Consider the following 27,456-nt stretch of genomic DNA (forward strand, 5'->3'; position numbering starts at 1 on the left):
GATTACAAAAATTAAGTGTCTGTTCATCGGCACTGCTTTATTTCTCCATTTTAACAACCCAGAAGCAAAGGTAGTCTCCTAATCTCCTTCTAGATCATGTGAGAAGTAACTGCCAATAAAACTGACTCTTCCACCCAGGAGCGCTGGAGTTTCTCCCCTCACAGGACCAGCCCAGAAGGCGTACCAGCTATCTTCCCAGAACTGCTCTAGTGAGACCTTGCTTTTGCACTCCTGGAAGGGGCAATGTTCAAGTGTTCCCTGTCTCACAGATAAAACTGGACTGCACCAGTCACATAGAAAAGGACAAAAGCAGTTTCTGTAAACTACTACACTAAAAGAAGAAAAAAATGTTCTTGTTTTCCCCTAAAGCAATTTTAGTTCAGCTTGCTTCTTATGGTAATTTACACCTGCACATCTTCCCTGATAGATGTCAAGAACCTAACGTCCAAACCCAGCAATCCCTCCAGTGATGCCTCCCTGCAGACAGAGCCCAGGAGCCTGAGAGGAGGTGCAGTCCCAGGTACACCATTCCAGCAGCGACAGGCTGAGAAGGAAGCGCACCTTTTGCTCCACTCCTGGCACGCGTGCTGAGAACCACCCAGCCCTGCCCTGGAGTGCACACTGACTCAGGGCTGACCCAGCCCTCAGTCACCACAACCTGCATGTTCACGGAACTGCCTGTCTGAAAGCCTGCACAGAAATGCTCCAGGCGACCTAGAACTGGAGAAGAGTTCCCCCAACTTGCTCCTCGTGCCTCAGTGTCTCTTTGCACATGACTTGAAGTCTTGCTCTCCTTGGACATAGGGAGAGAAACAAGAGCACCGCACAGGCTCCAGGGCACCCTCTCATCCTTCTTGTTTATGGGATGGAAAAAGGTCAGGTAAGGAGATAAAGGAAGGAGAGGAACCCTAACTTATGATAGATTTGCAGCTCGCTGCTGTTGGACTTAAGTGCCCAGCCCTACAGCCAAGACCATCATAAGATCGCTCTCTCATATCTCTCACCATTTTCTGTTGCCTAAAAAATAGCCACTCTCTCTTTCTATTCTTCCTTCAGTGAGGGCACAGACAGACTCTGCTTTACACTGCTGCTTAACATTATCAGACTGGGTCACGCTTGATGCTGGACGCACCACAGCCAGATCACTTCACCGTGGGCCAGAACAGTGGCTTGGCCTTGTGAGGACGGTGTAAACGGTGCGGTGTGAGAGCTGCCCCCGCTACAACTCGTCACGCTGAGTTACACACAAACACCTCCAGAATCTCACACTACTGGAATCGCTTTCCCTGCTGCCACCCAGAGAAGAATCCAAAAGGTTCTTCCCCACAAGAGTAACCACCCCTGCCCTGAAAGCCCTTCAGCCGGTATTTAACCTTGCACTGAGAGCCCTCCTGCCTCCGGCAAGGTCCGCGGGCACGAAGCCTCCCGGCCGGCCCTCGCACCCCGGAACCGCCTGGGGGCCCCGCGCTGCCCGGCGGGAGTGAGGACGTGGGCTGAGAGCGGCCGGAGGAGCGGCGGCCCCGAGCCGGAGGCAGCCGCGGCCGCTCGGCCCCCCCCGCCGCCCCATTCATTCCCGGTGACCTCCAGGCGCCCGCCACCGTGCCGCACTCACCGCCGCGCCGGGGGCTGGCGGTGGCGGGCTGCGGCAGCCGGGCCCCGGCGGGCGGAGGCGAGGCAGGGAGCCGAGCGCCGGCGCCCGGCGGGACGGGGCGCCGCACCACCGCCACCACCACCAGCGCAAGGCCATGGTGTCCCCAAGCCGCGCCGCGCCGGCACCGCCTTCCGCCACCGCCGCGACCCGGACGCGGAAGCCCGGCGCCGCCGCCACCCTCTCGCAGGGCTGACGGGAGGACGTCCGGGCAGGCGGGAGCTGCTTCGCTTTGCCTCCTGCCGCTCCCTCGGGGCGCTGAGCGCGGCTGAGGGGGAACGGCGCCATCTTTGAGGGCCCGGCCACCACCCCGGCTGTGGGACTGGGCTTGGGCCGCCGCCCTTCACGGGGCACCCGGCTGTGCCAGCCCGCCCGGCCCAGTCAGTGCAGCGAGAGCGGCTCCAGCGACAACCGCTCTGCCCTTCCCGCTCGGAGGGGGACCAGCTCTTCCCTGAAATCTCTGTGAAGAGATCAGAGCGGAGGAGGGTGACTTCGAGCCGGCTTCGTGGGCGGCTTGGTGAGGGCGAGCTGAGGGGAGCATGTGGTGGCCCCCCTGGCTGGCCGCTTGCCTGGCCTGGGCCGCTGGGGCTGGTGCCGAGAGCCCGGCCCCGCTCTGCGCCTCCCGCGGGCTGTGCCCGGCCCCGCCCGGCGCCAACGCCTCGGAGCCGGGAACGGGGCAGTGCCCGCGGGGCGCGACCGACCTGTGCGCCTGGGCCCTGTCCTCTCAGAGCCTCCGAGGTACGGCCCGCCCGGCCGCTGCTGCTTGCTGGGGTAGCAGCTACCAAAGCGAAAGTTCAGTGTGGTGGAGACCTTATATACACAGTCAGATACAACTTTTAAAATTAAAACTAGGTTGGCCATAAAGAGCCTTTTTTTTTTTTTTTTTTTTTTTTTGTATTAGCGATTTATCGGGGTGGAGAGATGTGGGTCCCAATTATGTGTTAATGCAAAACTGATAACCTGGCACCTGACTGGAAGTGCACAAAGCAGCGTAGCTCTCAGGCATATACAGAATTGCTTGTAATAATAAATGTAATTTTATTATAATGTTACAGAAATAATTTCTTTGGGTAATGCAATTACTTGCAAGCATTAAGAAATTACAGTCAATGATAAATCTTGTGGCAGCTGGGAATAACAGGGTTTGTCATTAGAGGTACTGAGAAACACAGCTAGCAGCAAGTCTCCAGAGATACTAGAGTAACTTATGCTTTTTACAGAACACTGACTATGAGGTATTGGGACTTATTATTAACATGGAATCACGAGGCCATTGCAAGCAAAAATCCATAAAGATGTTAAAACACAGTGCAGCATTTTAAAACAATATTTGTCCTTTGTTACCATGGATCAGGGCACAGAGTAGCTCTGAAGGAAGAATAGAGCTCTTCTTTTGAGTACATATGTTGTGGTACAGCGAGACCTGCATCTTCAGACCCTTTCATTCGCTGTTTACATTACTCAGAGAAGACTTTGAGCTGGTTTCTTGGGTTACTTGGTGATCATTGCTGCCTGTAGTAGTAGTAGTAGCTGTATACCACAGCCACTGGTGCACAGTGACTGAATCTGTCGCACCATGTCGTTCAGCTGGGATGGCAGCTGAACTTCATGCAGATATCACTTAGGGTTGCATATAACTGAATGCAAAATAAAACTGCCCTGAGACTGTTCTAATCGCAGTTAATTGAAACCGGTTAAATATGTTTCAGATCTTAAAACTGGTGTGCTCTACTAGTTTCTTCAGCTGCAGAATTAAATTCTTTTCAAAAAATCCCAAACAAAATCCTGAATTTATTTTGGCTTGCTTTTCACGCAGGTTTAATATACATTGTGGTAAAGAGTGAGGGGTGGTTTCTGAAGTATTTTGATTAAAGAGAAAGCTATTAAGAATGGTTAATTGTTGGGTTTTTTAGTTTGTTTGCTTTTTGGTTTTGTTGTTAAAAAACATTTCTTTTGTACTTCTTGTTGATAGATATCTTTCCAGTTGATGTGATCCAGGAAAATTATGTCCGTAATGTGAGAAACTGCATTTTTTCAGTTGTCTATCCTACACCTTTCAAATCTAGAATTCGTCTTGTAGCTGTTTCAAAGGTTGGCTATTATTTTTTTGCTCCTGTCTAATTAATAGAGATTGTTAGTACATGCACTAAAGTATATTTTAATATTCATATGCTATTTATTGTGAAAGCATCACATCAATATATACTTTAAACAAATAGAACATATAAAACATATTGTGATATGTCTTTTACTGGCAAAATGGGTAGAGAAAACACATTCATTACCACTGAATACTTTATCCTGTTCAAGTACTACCTGTATTATTTTTTCTCCAGGAGGTTCTTGAAAATATTTTGGATCTTGATATATCTGTTCAAGGAACATCTGATTTTCTTCAGTTTGTCAGTGGTGGGAAAGTAATATTTGGGTCTGTTCCATTGGCCCATAGATATGGAGGTCATCAGGTAATTATAACGCTTGTTCTTCCAGGTGGAATAATGTATGTCTTTTAATGTGAATTATATTAATCTTGATAATATCTGTAAGTGTATCAGTATATACCTACAAGTATATGAATGCTTACGGACACTTAGATTGTGGATTTTTTCTTCATAAAGGGCTGAAAGTGGAAGAGAACTATAATATTCTTTCATGGTACCATGTCTACTTTCTCTGCTTCTGTTTATGCCAGAAGCAAATTATCTTTTTAACTTCTGTTAGCTGCAGTCTGCTTAGCACCCTGGCAGCCTGACGAGCTCTGATTCATGGTAGGTATCAGCTCAGAGCAGTGAAGAAGGACAGAGCCTCACTGCATTCAGCAATACCATGATTACTAAGAGTTAAGTTTCATTGAAATTAGTAAGATTATTCATGGAAAATAATATTAGAATTTGATCTGTAATTTGCAACTAAAAAAAATTACAAGCTGTGTCAGTTTAAAGGCTCATTATACAGAAAAGACTGGCCTGTGGCTGTATGTCATAGCTGGAAGGCAGAGAAAAAAATGGAGATTACTGGCATAATTTCTTTTTCTGTGGTTTTCTGATTGATATCGTTGTGCATGTGGAAAACAGCTTTAGGCATCAATATCTTAATGACTACCTGAGCAAATCTGTCATTATATTGTGTGGATCACAGAGAACCTACATGTAATTTGTACTGTTTAAAATATAAATGCTATAAATGACAGTGGAAAATAACTTGATTTTCATTTTTGTCAGTTCGGTAGCTGGGCAGGGCAGCTGGGTGACGGAAGAGCCCACTTGATCGGAATATATACAAACAGGTGTGATTTTTTTTTTAAGTGACTGATTCAACTCTGTATTCTATTTAGCTGATTCATGTATAGCCTGAGGTGTACTGTTTGAAACACTAATGGTATTTTTCGCAGGAATGGTGAGAGGTGGGAACTACAGTTAAAGGGGTCAGGAAAGACCCCATACTCCAGGTGAGTTGCAGTTCATCTATGTACACCAAAACTGCTTTGTTTTTGAAATCTACTCTGATTTTATGACCTATTCCTTATTTCTCTGTTCTGTATAGGAATGGTGACGGCAGAGCTGTGCTTCGCTCTTCTGTACGAGAATTTTTGTGTAGTGAGGCTATGCACTATCTTGGAATTCCTACAAGCAGAGCTGCTAGGTATATTTCTTTTCTTTTTCGTATTATCCTACATTGAGCATCAATAAAACAAGACAGTTTCCAAGAAGATAGATCTTTCTTTTCGTATGTATGTAATCAGAACAAACCATATCCCTCCAGTTTCATAGATTTTTGGATAAAACTTTCCAGTCATAATGACCTCCAGAAATTAATCAATTCACTTTTGTCTTTGGTATGCTTTAAAGTACTACTTTGTTTAAATACAATACTTCGTAGTGTCTGTGTCTTGTGGTGAACAGCTGTTGTTCGCTTCTCAGACTGTCTTAACTGAATTACCTTAATTTGAAATCTGGCTCATTTTGTAAAGAAAGTAATAAGTGGAAGTTAGATTGAATTATTATATCTGACATTAACTCCCCTCTCCAGCTTTTACTGCAATCAAGAGTTTCTTCTCTTTAAAAAAAAAGTGAATTGTTCTCCCCTTTGTTGCTTGCCAAAAGATTTGCAAAACAACAGGACTAGTTTCCTGCCTTGTAAATAATAATAATACCTTTACTGTATGTAGATAATCAGTGAGTCTATTAATACTTTTTGCATGGTTAATGAGTCTTTTATTACACTAAAGTATTTGGATGAATTTTTCTAGAATCAGGCCAAGTAGGAAAATGTTGGAAGTGGCTCTTTCTGTATTGTCGTAGTCACCTAGTTGCAATTTTTAAGATTGGTAGGAAAAATTTTGAGTCAGATGAATAGACGTTAATATTGGAGGTAGTACTGAAAGTAAGCCATTGCTCTCAATTCCTTATTTGTGCAAACACCCCTTGAGCAGAGAAGGAAATTTCGTTAAAAATAATATAAAGCTAATTCTGTTTGACTGATACTAATACATTCACTCATTTGGATAATTTTCTCAGAGTTAAGTAAACTGAATCTTTCAGATTATGGAGTTTAAAATGTCAAGTTCATTTCATGTTCCAAGTGGTCTCATGTCTGTACTGCAGCATTTCAGGCTTTAAAGAAAGTAAATGTCCTGCTTAAAAGGCCTGTACTCAGCTGCCACATGGGTAGGTGTCTGTATTTGCAAAGTGTCTGCAAATCTCTCAAGCAATAATTCTAACACATTTACTCTGTTGAAGTGCAGTGTTTGTAAATGACATTTTTCATGGTTTATTTACTGACTTCACCTTTAGACCCTCTACTGTTGGCTGTTAATGCAAAACTTTAAATCTGTCCGAATATCAGCAGGAAAGCATCTGGCAAGGTTATAGCCTTTCTTGGCTGTCGTCTCAACAATTTGTTCAGTGCAAAACCAATATGAAATTACTCCTTAATTGTGCACAAATGCTATTGAGTACACAGTGTGCTTTAGTCCTCTGCTGGCAAATTGGTTAGATGCCTGGCTCTCTTAACTGCTGTACAAGCTCTCCAGGCTGTTTGCAAGGCTTCATTTGGAAAAAGCCCAGCTGATATCCATATTCTTCCCAATGGGGAGCAGTTGCACTGACGCTGGTGGGATGCATTTGCAGAGGTCTTGTCAAGTCTTGGCAGAAGTGTGGGGAAAAACCTTACAGACTATCCCAGAACACCCAGCAGGCTGGTTTGCTCTATTAATTTTAAGTACTGTGTTCCCATCGGGGTGCTACAGTTTATGACTACTGCCAGATAAAGAACATTTCTTCATATGGTGCCATTTTAGTCACATACTGGGACTACCAGTTAGCAGTGTTATGTATTAGATCAAAAAAGCAAGTCAATATGCAGTTTTCAGAGTGGCCCTTACTTGCAGAGGGTTTGATGTTTGTGCAGAACAGCAAGCAGAGCACTTGGCAGGTTAAAGTCCAGCCCTTAAGCTAGAGCCAGGTAATCCATTCATCCTTCTGTGAGTACTGTTCCAGCTTCTCTTGTGTGAGAACAGTTTCAGTGCTCTGTTAGCTGTGGTTGAGTGTACGTCTGGTCTCCTGCTCCCTTCTCTTAAATAATGCTGCTTACCAACTACAGGGACCATTTTTAAAAACTTTTTTTTTATAGGGCGAATGTAGCTATCTTTATGTGGCTGCTCCACTATCTGGTCAGCTCTTAAGTGTTGCTCAACCATTAACTCGTATTAGTAACTAACCAAATCATCGGGTTTTTTTGTCAGTACTAAGAGAAGTGCTGGTATTCTGCAGGAATTTTGCAGACAGCCTGTTAAGAGTTACGTAGTCAAAAAGAAATAACCCTTCTGGCAGAGGTCTGTTCAAACCAGTAAAATTTAATGTCTTTATTATTCTGACTCCTCTCCCCTAGTGCTCTGATGCAAACGCTATTTTGTTAGTGTCTGGGGTTCATTCCGCGTTTTTGAATATTTTTGGTTTTCTCGAAGGATTAAGTTTTTCTTCCCTTTCATTTATGTCAGCACTTTTTGTACTTACTCCTACAGACATACTAATCATATATGGTTGTTTCCGAAAGACTCTTTTCCTGCAAAAAAATGCTAATGTTGCCTGTATCAGTATAGCTCCAGTAATGCGAGCAGATAGATTTCTAGATACTTTTTCCCCCCTCCTTCTGGTAGAATTCACTGCCTGTTCTTTGCAGTTGACAGAGAACATTCACTTTGGATAACCAATAACCTTCAAAAATACAGAATATAATAACAATAATTTAGTTTCAAAGCCACAGTTACTGTTGAAAGCAACTGCACTGTTTAAGAATTCAGATAAATCATTCATTTTCATTGTTTTTGGTACATATTTATGTGCATACCCCACATTTTTAGTCCAGATAAATTACTTATAAAATTTTGATGTTAAAGTATGTAAAACCAGAATCTAGTTTACTCTGAAAATTTAATGATTGGGAGTTGTTTTGACCCTGTGACTGCCTTCAGTCATGTTTATGAATGGAATACAGGGTTTGCCTCTTGTTCTTTTCTATGTACCTCCAAGGGAAGTTTGGTTCTTGGTGCAGTCTTCAACTACCTAATAGATAGCAGCTTTTAGTAGCTGCATTGATTTTCAAATAGAATGCTACCTAAATAATTGGAATAGAATAATATTTTCCAGTTATCAGCAAGCAAACATAAAGAAGAATTATACAAAATGAGCTAAATGTTCCTGCTTCTGGGCTTGAACAAGAAGTCTTCTGTGCCTGTTGAGGGGACAACACCTTTTTCAGATACTACCAAGTGTTACTTCTGCTGGATTGTCAGTGTAATCCCAGTTGCTTTGGAGAGAGAACTTCCTACTTGTTAACTTTAGGGGGATATGATGCCCTTCCATAGTTCGTGAGGATTGATTCTGTTTTATTTTCCAGATACAACAGAAAATACAGTGAAATTAAATATTTTATTTTAAAAATTAATGTAAGTTGTGAAATACTTCAGAGCCAGCAAAATTGTTCCAAGTACTCGCAGATTTCAATATTCGGATAAACATGAAAATTTATAGGACATGCAGAATTTTAAGGCAAATTAATTTTAAGGCATATGAAAGGAAGAGACGTTTTAAAAAACCCAAGTACAACTGGCAGTGAAGAAGAAAGGGATAATTACAATGTATCATCAAAATTATGCCTTTTTTGTGTGTTGATACTATTTGAAGAGTTCCTGATTGCTAAGGGTCCCAAATCTGTCCCCCAGGTTCCTGAGACAATAGTTTTAGCTTCTGTAAAGGGCAACCTCCATCTGATAAAACAATTTGGTTTCTAATGTCTCTGTCCATCTAATTTTGCTGTTGTCCTCGGGGAAATTGTGACTTATTTGATGTTATCATCACAGTAATCAGTCCCTGAGGTTCCAAATGAGTGCAACACTTTTTTTGAATGTAGCCCCCTCCCCAAGAACAATGTAAGTAGTGGAAATTGGACAACATTATATGAATACAAAATACCTACATCTTGCTAATGAAACTTGGTAAGCCTCAGTTTACTGATTGCCTGTGTCATTTGTAAACACAAAGCTATACCAGCAAAAAGATCTTTATGGAAGAAATAAAGTTACATAAAATATTACTTGATCTTTGCAAGAAATTATTTTTCCTGAAATAACTTTTATGTGTTCATTTCTTGTTTGTTACAGCTTAATTGTAAGTGATGATGATGTGTGGAGAGACCAGTTTTATGATGGAAATATTAGGAAAGAAAGAGGTAATGAACACATTTCAAAATAATATGTTGCAACACTGTAACTTAATTCTCCATTGCAAAAAAGAATTTCAATGTCATGTATGTGTAACAAAGGTACTAAATAGGCTTCATTTTGTTTATTAAGACATAAAACCTTTCCTGAGAAAATCAGTCTTAAACGTATCTTAGTTAAAGAAATGAAGCCTTATGAACAGGTCTGCTGTGATTGTGGGATATGTATTCTAGGTACAGAAATGATATTCAAAACTAGGGAAATTTTCCATTGTTGCAATAGCAATACTAGGACGGTGGGAATGCTGCTGTGGCTGTGCCATTGCTACATCATCTACACCTGCTCTGAAGAAGAGTGAGACAGCACAGCCTGGGGAAAAACCTATTTATGTTGGTTCTTTCTTTGTTGGTAGCATCTTTGGAGTAATTCTAATATTAATGCAGTACTGGAATTTTGCCTGTGCTTGCTCGTATAGCAAATTAGGCTTTATCATAAAAATATATGTGTAGTAAAGTAATATTATACATGTAATATTATACAATGTTACACATTGAGCATACTTATAAAAATACCAGTTCAACTATGCATAGATAAATTCTGTGTCTATAGAAATAACACAGGATAGCTTTTACTATGGGACTATTTTATTTTGCTGATACTCTGTTTACATTTAAACATGTGTCTGTATTTCAGGTGCAATAGTGCTACGTCTTGCCAAATCATGGTTTCGAATAGGATCCTTAGAAATCTTAGCTCATGCTGGGGAACTGGATTTACAAAGGTTTGAATTTAATCTTCATAGTAATGATATTAGTTTTCTTGTCAATCAAATATGTATTAGAATGTATATATACAGTTGGAATTTAGATATATATTATTTAGAAAGGAAGATTGCATAATTTAAGAAGATAACCTATTTTTCTACAAGCATACAAGCAATCTTACTTCATAAGGGTAAAACCCCCTAGATGTTTTTGAAGATCTGGATCTTACAAAATGAGAAAGGTTTTATAGCTCAAATAGATCTGGTAATTAAGCACTAGGGAGGAATTGTTTGTTTCGGAAAGATTTGTTAAGTTTAGATTATAAATTCCTATAAATGCCCGTGAAGCTAAATTAACAGAAATATGAAATAAACCAATAGCCTAAGTGTGTTATATAAAGTATGCTCTCCAGAAACATGCAGCACCAGAGAAGTGTACTATATAGGAAATTATTGCACGGTTTTAAGCCTCTTAGTAATATTAATTGTGTGGTTTATGCCACTTCAAGCAATTAGCATGACAAATTTTTAATTCCACTGTAAATATTTAACAGTTGGTCATTCCTCCTCAGGAGCAGTGTAGAGATTCATAATCACTTGCAGCTGACATTGTTCTGGGGTGCTTAAAAACAAGCAAGAGCTCATAGCAGTTGTTTGTTGTAGTAACTTATAATTCAGTTAAGCTTCCCGCATGACCCCTATGCTGTCTTTCTTTCCCTATTTTTTTGAAATTTCAGCAGATTTTTGTTGTAAAACTGACAGACTAAATTAAGGAACACATTTTAAGTTTTGTTTTGGTTTTCTTTTTGGTTAAAGTATTTGAAATCCATTGGATTTAAGGAGCATGTAAAGATCAGTTGTAGTCATGTGGAATAGCTGACTCCTTCCTGCCTGTTTCAGAGGGAAGAGTGGCCAAGAGCAGCTCAAGGCTGGTGTGACTCTCTCTGCTTTCTCCTCAGAGAAAATCCTCCTGAAAGAGGATGTCCTGGAGCAACCAACTAAAATTCAGAGGCAATAGGTTGGACACCCCTCTAAAAGTCAGGTTGCTAGGTACTCTGCTAAAACCAACACAGTTTGGGGAGAGTTCAGTGATTTGCTCCAACAACCTGATCACGAAGTAAAACCTAGATATTTGTGTACACAGCCACACAGCCCTTGCCCAGGTCCAGCCCTTGCCTGGGCTGCCCACCCCACGTGTAGATGGTGCTTCCAGATTCCCAGGCCAGTGGCCCTGGCTGCTTCTGGCCACAGGAGCATACTACTACAGGGAGCTTCTACGTGTCCCAAATGCCAGCCACTCTACTTTAAAGCTTTAGGTCAGCAGAGATATACATCTGACAGGCATTGCAATTTGTAATGCATGTATCCCAATTTCCTCAGCCAGTCTCTTAAGACTATGCACTGCTGTTTTGGGAATGGCTGGTTACTGTGGCAAGTAACCCTACTTTATAAGAATCCAGCCATAAAATTTTCCTCGTGAGAATTCTGATGTAGAATTATACTTTGTAATCCTATACTTTTTTTTGGATATGCAAACTATTTTTTTCCCCTAAAAATTTGATATTGCTGCATACAAAACAAGATCCTGGTATGTTCTGAAAGTTTAACACATGGGAATAATTTTAACTCTCTGTGACCGCCCCGGTCATATTTGACTGGAACCTTAAGTTTTATCTCTAAGCATTTGGAAGGGCTTAATCCAAGGTTCATTGGAATAAATAGAGTTTTCTAATAACTGTTTGCAGCAAGCTGTAGATTAGCATTTAACTGCTTGAAAGAAGAATTTTGAATGATCGGTTCTAAAAGTACCGGTTTTGTTTAAAGAATTCTGCCTCTCATATTACAGAAGGTTGCTAGACTTTATCATCCAGGAACATTTTCCATCAATAGCCATGGGTGATTCAAACAGATATCTGGTAAGTCTTTTTTTAAAAGTTATTTTTATGTTCCACAAGCATGTGAACAAAAATTATACAAAGCTTTCCAAAGTTTAAAGTTATAAAAGGTTTTAAAGTTTGAAGTAAGCTTCCAGGTTTTGGTAGCAAAAGTTTGTTAATTCTCTTCAGTAAAAATCTGCTGCTTGAAGTTGTTTTTTTTTTCTTGAAGCAAAATATGAATATTCTTCACCATTTTTCATTATGGAAATGTTTATTGGGAAACTTCCATTTTCTGTGAGCAGTGGTCATGAAGTGATGAATTATGCTTTCGCTAGTATAAAAGTAGTATATATAGTATATAGTAGTATATACACTAGTATATACAGTGTCTTTGTTTCTTTTTTTTGACTTTTTAATATATTTTAGGGCATCTGCATGTACTTATTATCTTTGCTTGATAAGGTTATTGTGCAGTCAGATAATTTAGAATGTGAATGAAAAGTCCAGACAGGGATATAGATTTAAAAATAGAATGTATGTAATATTTGTAAAGTGAATCAAATGTTTATGTTATTTATTGTATTCCATATTTTTGATTAAAAATAATTGAAGTAAAAGGTGTATTTGATTTTAGGAATTTTTCTCTACAGTCGTATCAGAGACAGCAGATCTGATTGCATTGTGGATGTCTGTGGGGTTTGCACATGGTAAGCTGCAGTTGATGGCATTGGCTTTACAGGAGTGACTCTTCATAGTCATGTGCTTAAAGATGGCTTTTATCTGTCACTTTGTTGTTCAGTTCTTCTGATATCTTCTCCTACAGCAGCATCTGTTATGCATTAATATAAAATACAAGGTTTTTTGTAACAGAGTTAGGAGCGTTTTCTAATATTTCAAAACATGACTATCTGTCAGAATTACAGAATCGTTTGGGTTGGAAAAGACCTGTAAGATGAACAAGTCCAACTGTTAACCTAACACTGTAGAGCCTGCCACTAAATAAATTCTTCAGATTTGTATTATGAAAAATAAAATAGCACTGTCATGCTAACGCAGCACACAAAGCCAGCTTCCAAGAAGGCAGCTAATAACCAGTTTGCAGGATGCTATTTTAATACCATGTAGCACTGAAGGAAAAGGAAACAGTGCCACCTAGGTATACAAAACAGATGCAAGACAATGTAGCAAACTGTTTCTCATTTTCATACTTCAAATGCATGCCACGTCAAGAGCAAGAAAGAAAATTGCTTTCCAGAGTCTGATTTCTGAAAGTTAACTGCTCCAAAGTTCTCTAGTTTCAGTTGATCTATTTCACAGGGAATTTTCGAGAGACTGCAGGCTTCAGGTGGGATTTTAACTTTTGTTTCTCCTCATTCTTTAATTGTAGGTGTGTGCAATACAGACAACTTCAGTTTAGTATCCATAACAATAGATTATGGTCCATTTGGATTTATGGACTCCTATGACCCAAGTGAGTGTAATACCTGGTTTTATTTATTTTTTTTTTTACTTAAAATAATTTTTAAATTTTAATTTATGTAGTTTCTGTGTGCATGAAAACTCCTTAAATTATTAGCAGAAAAATCCTGAGCATCTGTGTTGTTTGAACAGTTTTAGGGAAAAATATTATTTCAGAGGTCAGTTTTTGATAGGCTATACAGGTTGCATTTCAAGTGCTGAAAATCTTGTTAATCAAATATTACAATTAAACCCATTTTCATGAGAATGTTTCCAGTTGAACTTCGTCAACTGAATAGATGCTGCAACAGAAACCTAGAAAACTAAAAATTGCGTAGTGCTGTAAGTAGTCAAAAGCAAAAGTGCCGTACAGTAACTTTGTACGCATCATCCTCCAGCTTTCTAGTCTCAACAGCTAATTATATGTTGGAAGAAAACGAATCAAACCTCCCCAGTCATAGCAACCTTTCTTTGAAAGTATGAACTCAGTTCAGGATTGATAGATATGTGTCCAAGATGTACATAAATGTGTATTATTAGATAGATTAGACTATTATTAGATACAGCCCTAAAACTACTTTTGGCCGTTTGAAAGCAACCACGAGGCTGATGTGGGCCCTGTGAAAATGAGTTTGACACCCCTGCTTTAGACATTGCATCCAAGCACTTCAGAACTAGCAGTGATTATCTTGCTATCTGTTTTCATGAGACTGCATCCTCAAATTAAAGAAATCTCATGTGAATAAATGACATATTGTTTCTTTTGTATTGAAAAAATAGGCCTTTTCTGGGTTTAGATTGTTGTATGGGAGGTTGACCCCAGGCAGCAATTAAGGACCCACCAGCCACTTGTTCACTTTCTGCTGCTGTGGACTGGGGGAGAGAACTGGAAGAGCAAAGATGAGAAAAAGCTTACAGGTCAACATGAAGACTGTTGAACAAGTGAAGGGAAAACAGATGGGGGAGACACCAACAAGTGATGGAAAGGCTATCACTTGCCACCTCCCAACAGCAGACTGATGCGCCATCAGTCCCCAAGCAACAGCTGTCTTGGAAAAACTACCCCCAGTTTTTATTGCTAAGCGTGGTGCCATATGGTATGGAATGTACCTTTGGTCAACAGGGGTTGGCTGTCCCAGCAGTGTCCCCTCCCAGCCCGTTGCCCATCCCCAGCCTAACTTGCTGGGTTGCAGAGAGAACAGACAAGGCCTTGAAGGACTGCTCAGCAATAGCTAAACCATTGGTGTGTTAAGCACACCGTTCCAGCCACAAGTCTAAAACACAGTGCCCAACAGGCTTCTAGGAAGGAAAATTAACTCAGTCCTAGCCAGAGCCAGTACACCCCAGAAACAGGTGAAATACTTTAGAGTTCAAATTCAGATTTTAACCACTCACCAGATCTGATACGTGTCACAGGTTTCCTTAATGCTCCATTTGTTATTGATGTCTTCTGAGGGCTCAGGCAGCGCTATGGGCATTGATCAGCTTATCTGCATTGGATCTGAGCAAGGGACACATGCTGCAGCCAGTCAGAGCCTGCTGCTGGAGGTGTGCAAACAGCTTTTTGCTGGATTACCTGGAACTTTCATAGCAGATATTTATTATCTCTCAAATAATAGATTTAACATACTGGAACATGTTAGCCATAATTTTTATGTGCGTACCTAAAGATTGCTTATACAACTGAAACAAATCTTGCTTAGGTGGGCTATTTAAACACCTGTTTATACATGTTACTTAAAAAAAAATACTTGTAAATCCTGAATCTGGTTGTATAGTTGTTTGCTTAGTCTGTGTGCTAGCTAGTAGCGCTATTATAGTGAAAACATTGAAGAAGACTATTTCTTTAGCACAAAAATGATATTTTCTGTTTAGGCATTTAAATTTTGTACCTTCGAGTAGGGGTGTGTCACTTCTGACATATAGGAACTCGTCTGTGAAGAATGTATTCCTTGGATTTGCAAATAATAGATCTTGAGTTAATTCACTGTAAATAAGTGTCCTTGTGATCTGATTTTAAATATTCAGTAACTTTAGGGATTTTATTAGTTTGCTGTGTAAATACAAAAATGAATGCACTTCTATAATGTTTTGTTTGAAACAGATTTTGTTCCAAATACATCTGATGATGAAAGAAGGTATAAAATAGGAAACCAGGCAAATGTTGGGCTGTTTAATCTGAGCAAGCTGTTACAAGCTCTAAAACCTTTATTGGATCCCAGGCAAAAGCAGCTGTAAGTAATCCTTAAAATATCTTAACACTTAAAAGAGCTAGTGAGATGGGAGATGCTCTAATCACCATATGCGTAGGAAAGAAAGAGATTAGCTTTTAACATATTTTTTTCTAAGTGGAAATGGATTTTGAATCAATTAATTAATTAAGGCAAGGAGAGGAAAGATTTTTGTTGCACTTAAATAGTAGCAAAAAATGACAGGAAGGCTGTCCTAGATGTCGTATAGTCCATTCTGCTTTCCCTAAGGTAGCACCCAGGCCTGTAGCTTTCTGTTACAGGTTTGTCTAGCTTGTTCTTTAAGGTGCTTACTTATGAAGACTACACATCCTCCTGAAGTAATGAGGTAGTATTTTAATATCTTATTGTAAAGGTTCCTAATATGAATCTTCTGTGCAGTTTAGACTCACACCTTCTTACTCAATATGAAAGGGAAGAACATTGTATTTTTCTTTTTTGTAGCAGCTATTTATGTTTTGAAGCCTATTAAAATGTTTCCCATCAGTCTTTTTCCCATTACAGATCCCAGTATATTCAGAATATCAATGTTTGTGAGGTACCAGACAGAGGAAGTTTTCATTGCTTAATGTACAGCAGGATTGTACCCACAGTGGTATTGTAGTTCCATACAATTTGACGTTTCTTTTGTTTTTGCAGAGCTTCCCAGATTTTGGACGGATATGGTGAGCGCTATTACAGCCGGTATGCAGTTCCAGAACTCAAACTCATAGTCACAATACTATAAATTATGTTACGTGACAATTTCCTTATTGGGTTACTATTTTCAGTTTCACAGAACTATTCAAAACAAAACTGGGTCTTCTTGGGGAGAATGAGGATGATAACTATCTGATTGCTTTCCTCCTAAAAGTGAGTTTGCTTTGCTAATTTTGTTGGCAGACATCTGGACTGGTACCCCATACTTCAAAAACTCTGATAGAAGTGTATTTTTTCACTAGCTTATGGAAGATACAAAGGCTGATTTTACAATGACATTTCGACAGCTCAGCGAAATTACTCAAGACCAGTTAAAGGAGCTCCATATTCCTGAGGTACTAATTCATACAAGCACCCAGTTTTAGGAATATTTAACGTAAAATGAGAAAATCGGGTTGGACATACCCTGGTGTAATAGAGAATGTCTCAAGCCATGATTTGCCTAGGAAACGTGTCATTTTAGCATTATTAAGGAACAGGGAGACTAATGCATCTGTGTCATGATAACCACCCCACATTAAGCTTGTGTCTAGTACTGAAGGATACATTAATGAAGATTGCTGAAGTAAAATTTTCAGCCTCTAGTCCAAGGCCAATGTGAGTAGTCAGAAAGATTCATACACAGGTGGGAATGTGATTTTTTTTTCACATTTAAGATGGGTCTGCTAGGAAGAACACTCCTCCTTTCCCCCCACGCCTTCTTTTTGATCATTTTGCTTTGGAATACCTTCTGGTAGTATTTCATAAGACACAAAAGAACTTGGACAGGGCTGGTAAGGAAAATGTCAACCTTGGCTCAATTCAACTATTCTTAACATGGGTCTACCAAGTGACCTGAATATCTGCTCTCAGGCCCATCAGCTTGTCTCAGTATCTAATGACAAGTGAGATCCTATCTCATCATAAACACCTGCTAGAATCTCAGCCTGGGTGGCTGCAAACTCAACCTAAACTTATTCTTCAGAAACAAGTATAATCAAAAAAAATATGAGAGTATTAAAATAAAAGATATTATCTTCTTACCTGGATATAGTGCAACCTTTAGAAGTGGAAATATGGCTGAAATGTTTGAACTGGAGTGAGATGTTGGACAAATAATAATTGGATAAAATGTAGAGGGGAAATTCTGAAGGAAAGTTTTTAAGTACCCGATCTGGAAAGGAAAAAAAAAGAAAGGCTTTTTGCAAGAGCCAAAATGGACTTTTTTTCTTTTTTGCTTTAATACAGTGCCTTTTTCATGTGAAGAGTATTATTCACTTGGCCTGGGAAACTTCATTGTCTTCCTGTATCTTCTGAATTGTTTCTGTTTGTCTTTGAATCTAATTTAAAATGAGAGCAGGTGGATTTACAAGGTTGTTTTATGGAGCAGAATGACTATGTGTAAAACAAAATGAGGAGTTACTGTTCCTTTTTCCAGTTGTGTCCTAGATAATTAAGTGATTTTTGACCAAATTATCTGTTTTTCCTTGTTTTCTTCTGTTAAGCCAGAGATCTAATCAGAACTTTCTGTGAGCTGGAAGCCATTAATGGTTAAAAAGTTGAGATTTTCTAGTGGTAAGCAACAAAAATACAAAGAGCTATAGCTGTGGAATTAGTTATTTGTACAGAAGGGCTGATAAGAGGATGGGTATGTTTGTAAGATAAGGTATTTTTGTCATAGAATACAAGGAGTTTTTCAGTTTCTTAGTAGCCTGTGTGCAACAGGAAGAGCAGAAACGACCCTCATGCAGGATGGAGTCAGTCCCAGATTTCTGCAGTCGTGGCATTTATGGCGACTCCATCTCCCCTTCTTCGAAAGAGGATCTAATGATCATGGTGTAGTTGTGACCCTGCTGCTACACCAAGGGCCATTTTCAGTCTTCACTTGAAATTATTTAGCCCACAATTTCCTAGTTCCAGAATTGATGTGGTAAAGCAGGTGCAATTGTATGCTGGTCAAAAGTTGGGGTTTTTTTCAATATTAAAGCAACTTCACCTGCTGTCTGTTCACACGCTAATACTTTGTCAGTAACAAAGTCAGTTCTCATATTGATTAGTAGATCACTTATGTTTCTTTCAGCTGCACACCAAAATTGACCCCAAAATGCCAGAACTCTTTGGGAGCACTGCAGGAGTCCTTATATTTAGCATTAACAGGAAACATTCTGAAATTCCTCCTAAAACGGCCTAAGCCTGCACACGTCTTGAACAAATGCATGACTCCCAGGCTCACCTGTTAGCCACCTTGTTGTTTCTCAGCTCTTAGCCACTTCCGTAATTTAAATCATTTTTATACTCAAATAAGGTTTTAATTACATTTTTTGACATTACATTTGTTCCTTTAAAAGAACACAGATGTGTTCAAAACTTCATTATGGTCTTGCTTATAATTTCCCTTACTTAACTTTTGCCCATTTTTTTTCTTGTACATCTGCTGTGTACCTCCTTTTATCCACGTCCATTTCTGTCTGATCTGTGCTCTCTCTGAAGTTCGTTTTCTGTCTCTGAGCTTTGGCTGCTCTCTCTCGGCCAAGCAATATGAAGCAGCTGTTGGCTCGGTGTGGTCAGCCAGGGAGGCCTCGGTGGTGGTTGTTGGCCAACACTGGAGGCAGTAACCCCAGGCTCTGTTTTCTCTCTGTTTGCCTTTTCCAAGTTCTATCTCCTCTTCCTTCTCCCTCTCGTACTGTCTCAATTCTTCTCAGTTTTCTCTATACCTGTAGCCTTACATTTCCCTTTTTCCCCCCACCTTGTCTTTCTTTATCAATGTATTTTCCTTATTCCACAATTTTGGGAATAAAAAAAGTCTCTACAAACAGAACTGATCCACTCAGAAAAAAAAGTAAAACCTGTATTAGGTAGCCTAAAAAAGAAAATAGGTAAGACAATAAGCCAAGGAACAGTAGGAGTGAAGTGCTGGAGGTATTTGGGCAGGATTTGCTATAACAGAGACAGATTAACATTCATGTGTTGTGCTAGCAAAAAGAAATCACAGTATCACAGTATGTTTGCAATTGGAAGGGACCTCAAAAGATCATCTAGTCCAATCCCCCTGCTGGAGCAGGAACGCCTAGGTGAGGTCGCACAGGAACATGTCCAGGCGGGTTTTGAATGTCTCCAGAGAAGGAGACTCCACAACCTCCCTGGGCAGCCTGTTCCAGTGTCTGTCACCCTCACTGAGAAGAAGTTTCTTCTCAAATTTAAGTGGAACCTCTTGTGTTCCAGCTTGATCCCATTACCCCTTGTCCTATCATTGTTTGCCACCGAGAAGAGTCTGGCTCCATCCTCGTGGCACTCACCCTTTATATATTTCTAAGCATTAATAAGGTCACCCCTCAGTCTCCTCCAAACTAAAGAGACCCAGCTCCCTCAACCTTTCTTCATAAGGGAGATGCTCCACTCCCTTAATCATCTTTGTTGTCCTACACTGGACCCTCTCCAGCAGTTCCCTGTCCTTCTGGAACTGAGGGGCCCAGAACTGGACACAATAATTTAAATACAGAGGAAAATATTTTTTTTTGATTTTTTTTTAATTTTTTGGAGTAAATTCCTTGAAGGGTCATTGTGTGTTTCCCTCATATCTTTTTAATATTAGTTTGTTTACTTTGGTTTTTGCTTAATGGGAATAAAATTCTGATCACCTGCCATCAATTGTTTCTTTCTCTTTAGGAGTTCTGGGCTCTCCAGGATCTGGGTAAACACAAGTTATTTTCAGAGTGGGTTTCTATGTACCTCTTGAGATTAACTCGGTAAGTCTGATGCAGTTTCAAGTGAAAAATAACACAAGGTGTGCATTTTCCAGAAGCAGGCAACTTTAATCTGCATCATTTGCATCTGTCTTTAGTGGGTCTGGTAAACTGTCCCAAACATGGGGGGTTTTTTGTCTTTATGGTTCTAGGTTGTGCTAGGTTCCATAATAATTACTGTAGTCATTCTGTTCTGACACACATGACATGGGAGGAGTGGTCTGTAGTTGTTGTCCTTCATTAATCTGATCAGATTTCTTTGGTTAATAATTTTTGTTAAAATACCAGTCCTACAGATTCAGTCCAAGAATGTGAAAGTCAGGCTTTGCAAATACATAGGAATGAACAGTGTTTCATGACTGGTTAAACACATATTTTTACTGTGTAATACTATTGCTTTAGGATGACAGCAGGTGGAAGTTGAAGAGTTGTGAATACACGGATTGTGTTTGGAAATTGCTGGTGTTGCATAGATAGGGACATGCATGTTAGAACTTCCTACCAATGCTTTTGTCTTAAATCAATAAAGAATGTAACATGTTTTTCTTAGTTATATATGGTATGCATGGCTGATAGTAGTGAATAGAAGTGCATATCAGGTACCTGGAAGTTTTAGTCAGTAAATATAATTATTAGGGGAAAAAAATGAATACAAGATACAAAACTTACAAGAAAGTGTGTGGTTTTTTCCAAGTCTAATCATTGTTAGAGATTCACACCAGCTTCCACTGAACACAAAAGCAGAACACTTAGTTATTTTAATGAAAGTCAAGTAAAGTATTTTTAAAAATAAATAAGCATAACCCTCATTAGCTGAAGCACTTTCTTTTTTCTTCTTTTGGTTTGTTTTTCTTGTATAGCAACGAGGGTGATTCAGACACCAAAAGAAGAACAAGAATGACAAGTGAGTAAAACAATCCAAAGGAATTCATATGCTTGGAGATGGCAGTGATCTATTTACATATATTTCTTCCTTGTTAGTTATTTTTCCTTTCAAGGAGAACTAAAATGTACTCTTTTTTCCAAAGAGGAGAAACTCTCATTACATTGCTGTAAATCTTGTGATACTTTCCAATCACTGTGGCTATCTCCAGTTTCACCCAAACTTGTGATTAGAATCTAGCCACGTGTGTATGGCTAGACTTTGAATATGTGCATATGTTTTATATAAGCTAGATGATCAAGATGTTCCTCGGCCATGAGACACTCTTCCTCTTTAGGGATCCTTCCTTTTCCCTCCTTAAAAAATCTTTAATTGTCTGCATTTATGAGGAAATTGGTCTGACCCAAACCCCACCTGTTGTAATACAGTCATACTCTCATCAGTTGACTGGGGCATAAGAGTGAGATCACAGAAATGTGCCACCACTACTAGTCCAAGTGGCTCTTCTCTAGATTCTGCTGGTTTTGAAGGACAGAGCACATGTCCATTCATATTTCGGGTGACTGGAATCACAAGTGATGAAAAACTCTTTTCCTCTTGTCCGTGTCCACAAAGGCTGCTCTGACCTGTGTCACACCATATGTGAATATGGACATTGAAGCAATCCAGCTGTGTCCAGCTATGGTCTATACCGTATCAATCTTAATTTGCCTACTTGTTTATTTTTATTTCCCTTATTTGTTGTTTACCTTTCTGTATTTCTTTTTTCTCTTACCTTTTTTTAAATCCCCCTTTTTACAATTTCTGTTTAGGGGCTTAGGAGATGCCAGGCTTCCAGCTTGTCTCATGCTTTGGTGCTTGTGGACTTGATCAATCTTTTTCCCCTTTGATTTCCTTTAAAGAACTTAAGAATTACTGCCCTGTGGGAACATGGTTGTCTGTATGTTGTCATGTCTCAAGTGGGGCCTTAACGTAGTGTTTTGAAATGGTGGACATGCTTTGGCTGCTCCCCAGGTTGTAGCTCTTCATTGCAAACTAGGGTGCTTCCTGAAAGGGCCCCTCAGACTTGGTTTCCTTGTGAGAGCTGCCCTTCCTCTTCTGCTGTATCTGCTTTTCCTGAGTGCAAGAAACATCTCCTCCTGTACTTCCTTCCTTCAGCCGTCTGTGAATGTGTCAGTTTGCATTGCTCAGAACATTGTTATTCCTCTGGGATGAACACTTAATAACATCAGGCAAGATTTTGGGAGGTATCCTGTTCTGGCTCAATGGTCTGAGATTTGTCTGAGTGTTCACATACGTCCAAATCCTTTCTACATATTATAAAGAATTTGGGTTTCTGATAGGCACCCACTCCTTACTTGTGAAAGGACTATCTAGTCATGAAAGGAAGGTACTTTAATTCTCCAACTTATTCTAAATACAAGTGGTAGAAGTACTGCATTTAGCTGTCTAGCACAGCAGAAACAGTGGGTATGACGTTTAAAGAATTGTTCAGGGAGTGACTTTTTAGATCTGCAGTAAACTCTGGTAATTTTTGAAATTTGCCTGTTAGTGACAATGATTGACTGAAAATCTCTGGCCAAAAGGCAATGAAGGAAATGTGGGATCTGATCAAATTCTGCATGAGAGGTATTGTAAGCTTCAATGTTCCATTGCTTTGCAGGGTGTTTTATTCTCATTTCTAATGGAAATGACTGTAGTCTTTTGTTAGATATTGATAGGCCGCTTTCTTCAAAAGCTTTAATTGATTTAGTAGTAAAATGGCAGGAATAGCACTGACTTTCAGTAGTAAGACAGTAAAAACTACATAGGGCACAACTTATCATCACATGGACCTTTAAATTTACAATTTTACTTGTACTTTTAGAAAGCTGATATGAAAGCAGTTACCAAGCTTTATTATTTGTGTTTTGGTAGGTTTAAGAAGTTTCAGCTGTGGGACTGATGCTTTCCTCTTTCAAAGTTTTGAGCTCCTCTGTTTTCCTCAGCTGAAATTTAATGTGGAAAACTGTCTAAATACACTTCTTATTTTTCTATGGTTTGTTTAGTTTGCTTTTAGAGAATATCATGATGTTCTGAGTTCCAAATCAGAAAGGCTTCTAGTTTGGGAATGATCTTCTGCAAACCAGCGTAGTGTTTTTCCACATGCACCATAGAAGATCTTCTAGTACAGGAGACAGACAAAACAAGGAAAGGTTTTGCCTCCAAGACCACACTTATGCTAGTGGTCTTAGTTTTGATAGCTTTCCAAAACTTGATGTTCGAAGATTCATGCTAAAGTTATTTAACCTTTCTTCCATATAATCGGTCATCACTTTATATTCATACAGCAGATCTATAGACATTTGTAACAAGCTACTGACACTGATTTGGTATTGTTTTCTTTAAAATTTATTTTTCCTTTTAAAATAATCCTTTTTTTTTTGCTAGCTGCTCCATCTTACAGTGTGACTGAAGTTTCTTGCAGAGTTCTTTTGTTGTTCTTTTGTACAACTCTACATTTGAATATATCTCTCAGATATCCCTTGTGGTCTCTTTAAAATTGGGTTGTTTGAAGTATTTGCTTGTGACAGTTGTTCCTTGACAGTACAACTTGCAGCAGAAATCTGGCTTAACTCAGTCAACTGTGCATTTTTACCCAGCATTTCATGTTAAAGAAAAAACTGTCAGGGCTCTCTAGATTTTTGTGTGGGTTGGTAAATCCCACTAGATTTCTTACTGATGTCCTTAGTATTGACTGACCTTGAATACGTTGCCATTAACACCTTATTATTCATCACCTTTCTCTCATTGTTAGTATGTCTAGTAAATATCTCATGTCCCAAAGTACATTACCTTGAAGCATTTGAAGTTGATTCATCATCTTTATTTTTTTCTTTCTTCATTTAGTTTTTAGACCTCAGTAGCACTTTCTCTTGTACTGCCTAAACATAAGTCCTCAGGAGTTGATGAAGAAGTTTTGACAATCCAAATCCCCATACAAGTCTGTCATTGCATTTCTTTATAAAAGAAGCATGTAAAAATAAATTGTACACTGGATCATAAAATGCTCATAAGGGCACAAAATTTCTTCTGCTTTGTCCTTTTCTTATCTGGCTTGTCTTACTGTCTCATAATTATCTTGTCACTTGTCTTAATTACAGATATTTTTAATGCCACTGTGAAACTTGTCAATTTGCAATTGTTAAGAATATATTTCTGGGACAAATATTCTCTTGCTAATATGAGTCATTATTTTAATGTGAATTATTTTTTGTATGATTCATATATTAACTTTTCCACCATTGAAATATTCTTTTATATTGTTATCATACTTTACTTTTGAAAACTCTTTTACTGGATTAAATCAAATACTTGGCCAGAACAAATTATTTTGCCAAGTGGGAAAACACAATTTTTTTAGCAGTTAGGGCAGAGTGGTGGTGTGACTATGTAGAGGTTTTCAGGGTTCCCAATATCCAGTTGTGTTAATAAACTTTTGTTTAGTATAGACTTTTGTTTAGTATAGACTCATAGCATTGTTTTGGTTGGAGAAGACCTTTAAGATCATCAAGTCCAACCGTTAACACTGACAAGTCCACCTCTAAACCATGTCCCTGAGAATATTATCTACACGTCTTTTAAACACCTTCAGGGGTGGTGACTCAACCGCTTCGCCGTTTCAAAGCCCAACAATCCTTTCCATGAAGAAATATTTCCTGATATCCAATCTAAACCTCCCCTGGTGCAACTTGAGGAGAATAGTTTAGAAGAATTGAGTAGAGGGAAATTTAGGATGGTGATTTTGATGAATACTCTGCTTTTTCTCTGATTGCCTCTTTCAAATATGCTGCAAGGCTACTTACAAGAATATTTTATAAAGCTACATGATTTTTGCTTTGAAAGAAATATATAAAGTATGAGGCTTGAACTAACATTTATTAATACAAAGCCTACTGAGACAGTCTCCATCATCGCAGCATCCCCTTTAACGCTGCTTCTGCCACCAGCTCTTTGATCCAAAACTTATTTTGGCAGCCAGGTGAGGCAACCAGCCCTTTAGAGCTGTGTGAACTGGAGGCAGAAGATGCCCTGGTGTGAATTCTGGTGTTGTCCTCTGCAGGGACACGAGTTGGACTCAATGATCCTTGTGGGTCCCTTTCAACTCAGGATGTTTTATGATTCTCTGATCAATGGAAATAGAAGAAACATATGAAGTTTGTGCATGTTGATAAATCACAGACTTTTGTTTTCAAGTCCATGGGTGAAATGCCTCTGGTTGCACTAATTATTCTCTTCATGTAATAATCCGCTACTGGATTTGGGAAAATATGTAGACCACTGTCAAATTAATACTTTCAATGCAAGCTTGAAATGATTGTTACAATTAATCTGTAACATTGTTTTGATCATTAATTCAAGGCAAAACTTTCTGAAGTAGAATCCTAGGCTTTGATTGCAGAGCAAAAATAAGAGCCGCATTGACATTATCTGCTAAAAAAATTGATAATAAAAGCCATATGTGCTTATGAGAATTCTCCTCAGCATACAGTTTGACAGAACTCCTTTTATGAGTCATTAGTTGCCGTCCTGTAAGATACAGCCTGTGTTACTAATTCAGCAGTTTCATTTTCAATGTACCTATAACCTCAATGCCACTAATAAGGCATAATGAGCCTGGAACGTGCCAGAGAAGCTTTGCAGCTGTCATGGGGGTTTCCAAAAAGATACAGCAGACGGTTGTGGAAAAAACTGGGGAACCTCCCCCCCCACCAGCACCCCCAGAAATGAAAAGCTGAAAAAGTAGTTGCTAAAAAATACCATATTAAAGGCTTTTATGGATAAACTTTTGATATATGATATAGAAGAAGGAATATCTAAATACATATATTTTAATGAATATCTTAATAATTCTTAAATTAGGTAATATAATATCCATTTCTATGATCTCCAAGAATGTATTGACAATATTGGAGTACGCTTTCCAACAATGTAGCAGGAACCCAGGCCATGGTAAACTCATCACATTTGAAAAGTTTGCTGTTGTTCATAACAGGAGATCCTTTGCGTATCAATGTGATGTTCTATACTGATCTAATTTTTGTTTCACACTTTGGCATTACTGATTGCGCAAGTTTAAAAAAATCCTTTTAGCAGCTTATAAAAATAAACAGATTGATTCATTCCTTTTCCTTTTAATGCATTTTTTTTTTCTTGATTTGGAAATTAAACCTTGTTGAAGATTTCGATGACACATTTCAATGACTATGTTTTGCTTTTGTTGAATAAATCTAACTAAATTTAACATGATTTTCTTTTGGTTTCAGCTGTTAATCCTAGATACATACTTAGGAATTGGATGGCAGAGTCAGCAGTGCAAAAAGCTAAATTGAATGATTTCTCAGAGGTAAAATGATTTCTTTCTTGACATATTTATTAATAATTGGCATTATGGTTAGTGAAAGACTTGTTGAATCTACACTTTGAAACTATATTACACTTTGACCAACATTGTATTTATAGAAATTGCTATTAAAAATATTAAAAATATTGATACTGTTAATTATAAAATAAATAGTTACTATATTAATAGTAGCACTAATAACAGTAAGCACCTCCTGGAATACTTTCTGGAGCCAGGAGGGTGCATAATATGAAGTGGCAGAGACTTTTCTTGTTGGCAGGATAATGTTTGTATAAAAACTTACCCATTTTAGTTGTTTCCAGGTTCATCTCCTACAGCAGATTTTACAGCGTCCGTTCCAGAGGCAGCAGGCTGCAGAGAATGCGGGCTACTCCCTGCGCCCCCCGCCCTGGGCCAGGGATCTTAAAGTGAGCTGTTCGTCCTGAGAGAAGTTTGGACCAGCAAGAAAAACAACCAGGGTCGGAGCTCAGTCCTTCAAATGGGATCAATGGATCAAGCCACAGGAACTTCTCTCCCTGATACTCTGTGTGCTGGTGTCTGCTGCTCTGCTACACAAGAGGCCTTGACCAACTTTGTAAGGTCTAAAGATTGAAGTAATGGACCATGATGTATGGTTGCATCAGCAAATTCTACTGGCATTTATAACTGCCCTTGATATTCAGCTGTGCATTAATTTAAGTCCCAATGTTTAAGTTCTGCCAAACTGTCACAGCCACTCCAAGTTCATGGCTGATCATGTGGGTCTCAGCAAGTTTTAATGGCTGGTCAATTTAAAGTACATCTAAGCTAGTTTTAATCATACACTATTTGATGAAAATTCTCCTTGCTGTTACACACTGTACAAATATAATTGTATTCTGAAGACATTAATGTTCTTAAGTCTTTTCCAGAGCTGAAACAGAGGATTATCTTACACTCAGACCTTGCCAACATTTCTCTTTTTGGCCTTATTTTGTTCCATTAATCTGCCAACAAAGATTTGAAGGAAATTCAATTAAATAGTGAACAAAGGTGTCTGTCTTGAGAGTAACTT

The 27,456-nt window shown here is 39.1% G+C and overlaps 2 protein-coding genes across 9 annotated transcripts in view; one reads left to right on the plus strand and one right to left on the minus strand.

The window, feature by feature from the left end:
- The window catches only part of PDSS1 (decaprenyl diphosphate synthase subunit 1), a 22,851-nt gene extending 20,776 nt beyond the window's left edge, over positions 1–2,075 (minus strand). For 2 of the 4 annotated variants that reach the window (XM_065050702.1, XM_065050703.1), the window contains exon 1: positions 1,613–2,075. In XM_065050702.1, coding sequence (XP_064906774.1) covers positions 1,613–1,936 — 324 coding nt within the window. In that variant the 5' untranslated portion in view covers positions 1,937–2,075. The other 2 variants (XM_065050704.1, XM_065050705.1) reach the window with 1 other exon arrangement.
- LOC102086694 (protein adenylyltransferase SelO) lies at positions 1,964–27,096 on the plus strand. 5 transcript variants are annotated; one of them, XR_010469969.1, is made up of 19 exons: positions 1,964–2,386; positions 3,621–3,739; positions 3,985–4,113; positions 4,870–4,934; positions 5,040–5,096; positions 5,192–5,290; positions 9,309–9,376; positions 10,062–10,149; positions 11,978–12,047; positions 12,643–12,715; positions 13,396–13,479; positions 15,571–15,700; positions 16,355–16,399; positions 16,486–16,567; positions 16,657–16,749; positions 17,903–17,968; positions 20,060–20,139; positions 20,997–21,040; positions 26,326–26,401. XR_010469969.1 is itself a non-coding variant. In XM_021281244.2 (19 exons), the coding sequence occupies exons 1-19, from the start codon at positions 2,188–2,190 to the stop codon at positions 26,846–26,848; spliced, it is 1,728 nt and encodes a 575-aa protein (XP_021136919.2). In that variant the 5' UTR covers positions 1,964–2,187; the 3' UTR covers positions 26,849–27,096. The 5 variants fall into 5 exon arrangements, 4 of the variants coding, with proteins under 4 accessions (XP_021136919.2, XP_064906767.1, XP_064906768.1 ...); XM_021281244.2 differs by lacking the exon at positions 17,903–17,968 and adding an exon at positions 26,726–27,096 and having other exon boundaries at positions 26,326–26,405; XM_065050695.1 differs by lacking the exon at positions 17,903–17,968 and adding an exon at positions 26,716–27,051 and having other exon boundaries at positions 26,326–26,405.
- The last annotated feature ends 360 nt before the right edge of the window (positions 27,097–27,456 follow it).

This window comes from Columba livia, chromosome 2 (genome assembly GCF_036013475.1).
Source record: "Columba livia isolate bColLiv1 breed racing homer chromosome 2, bColLiv1.pat.W.v2, whole genome shotgun sequence".
Taxonomy (NCBI): domain Eukaryota; kingdom Metazoa; phylum Chordata; class Aves; order Columbiformes; family Columbidae; genus Columba; species Columba livia.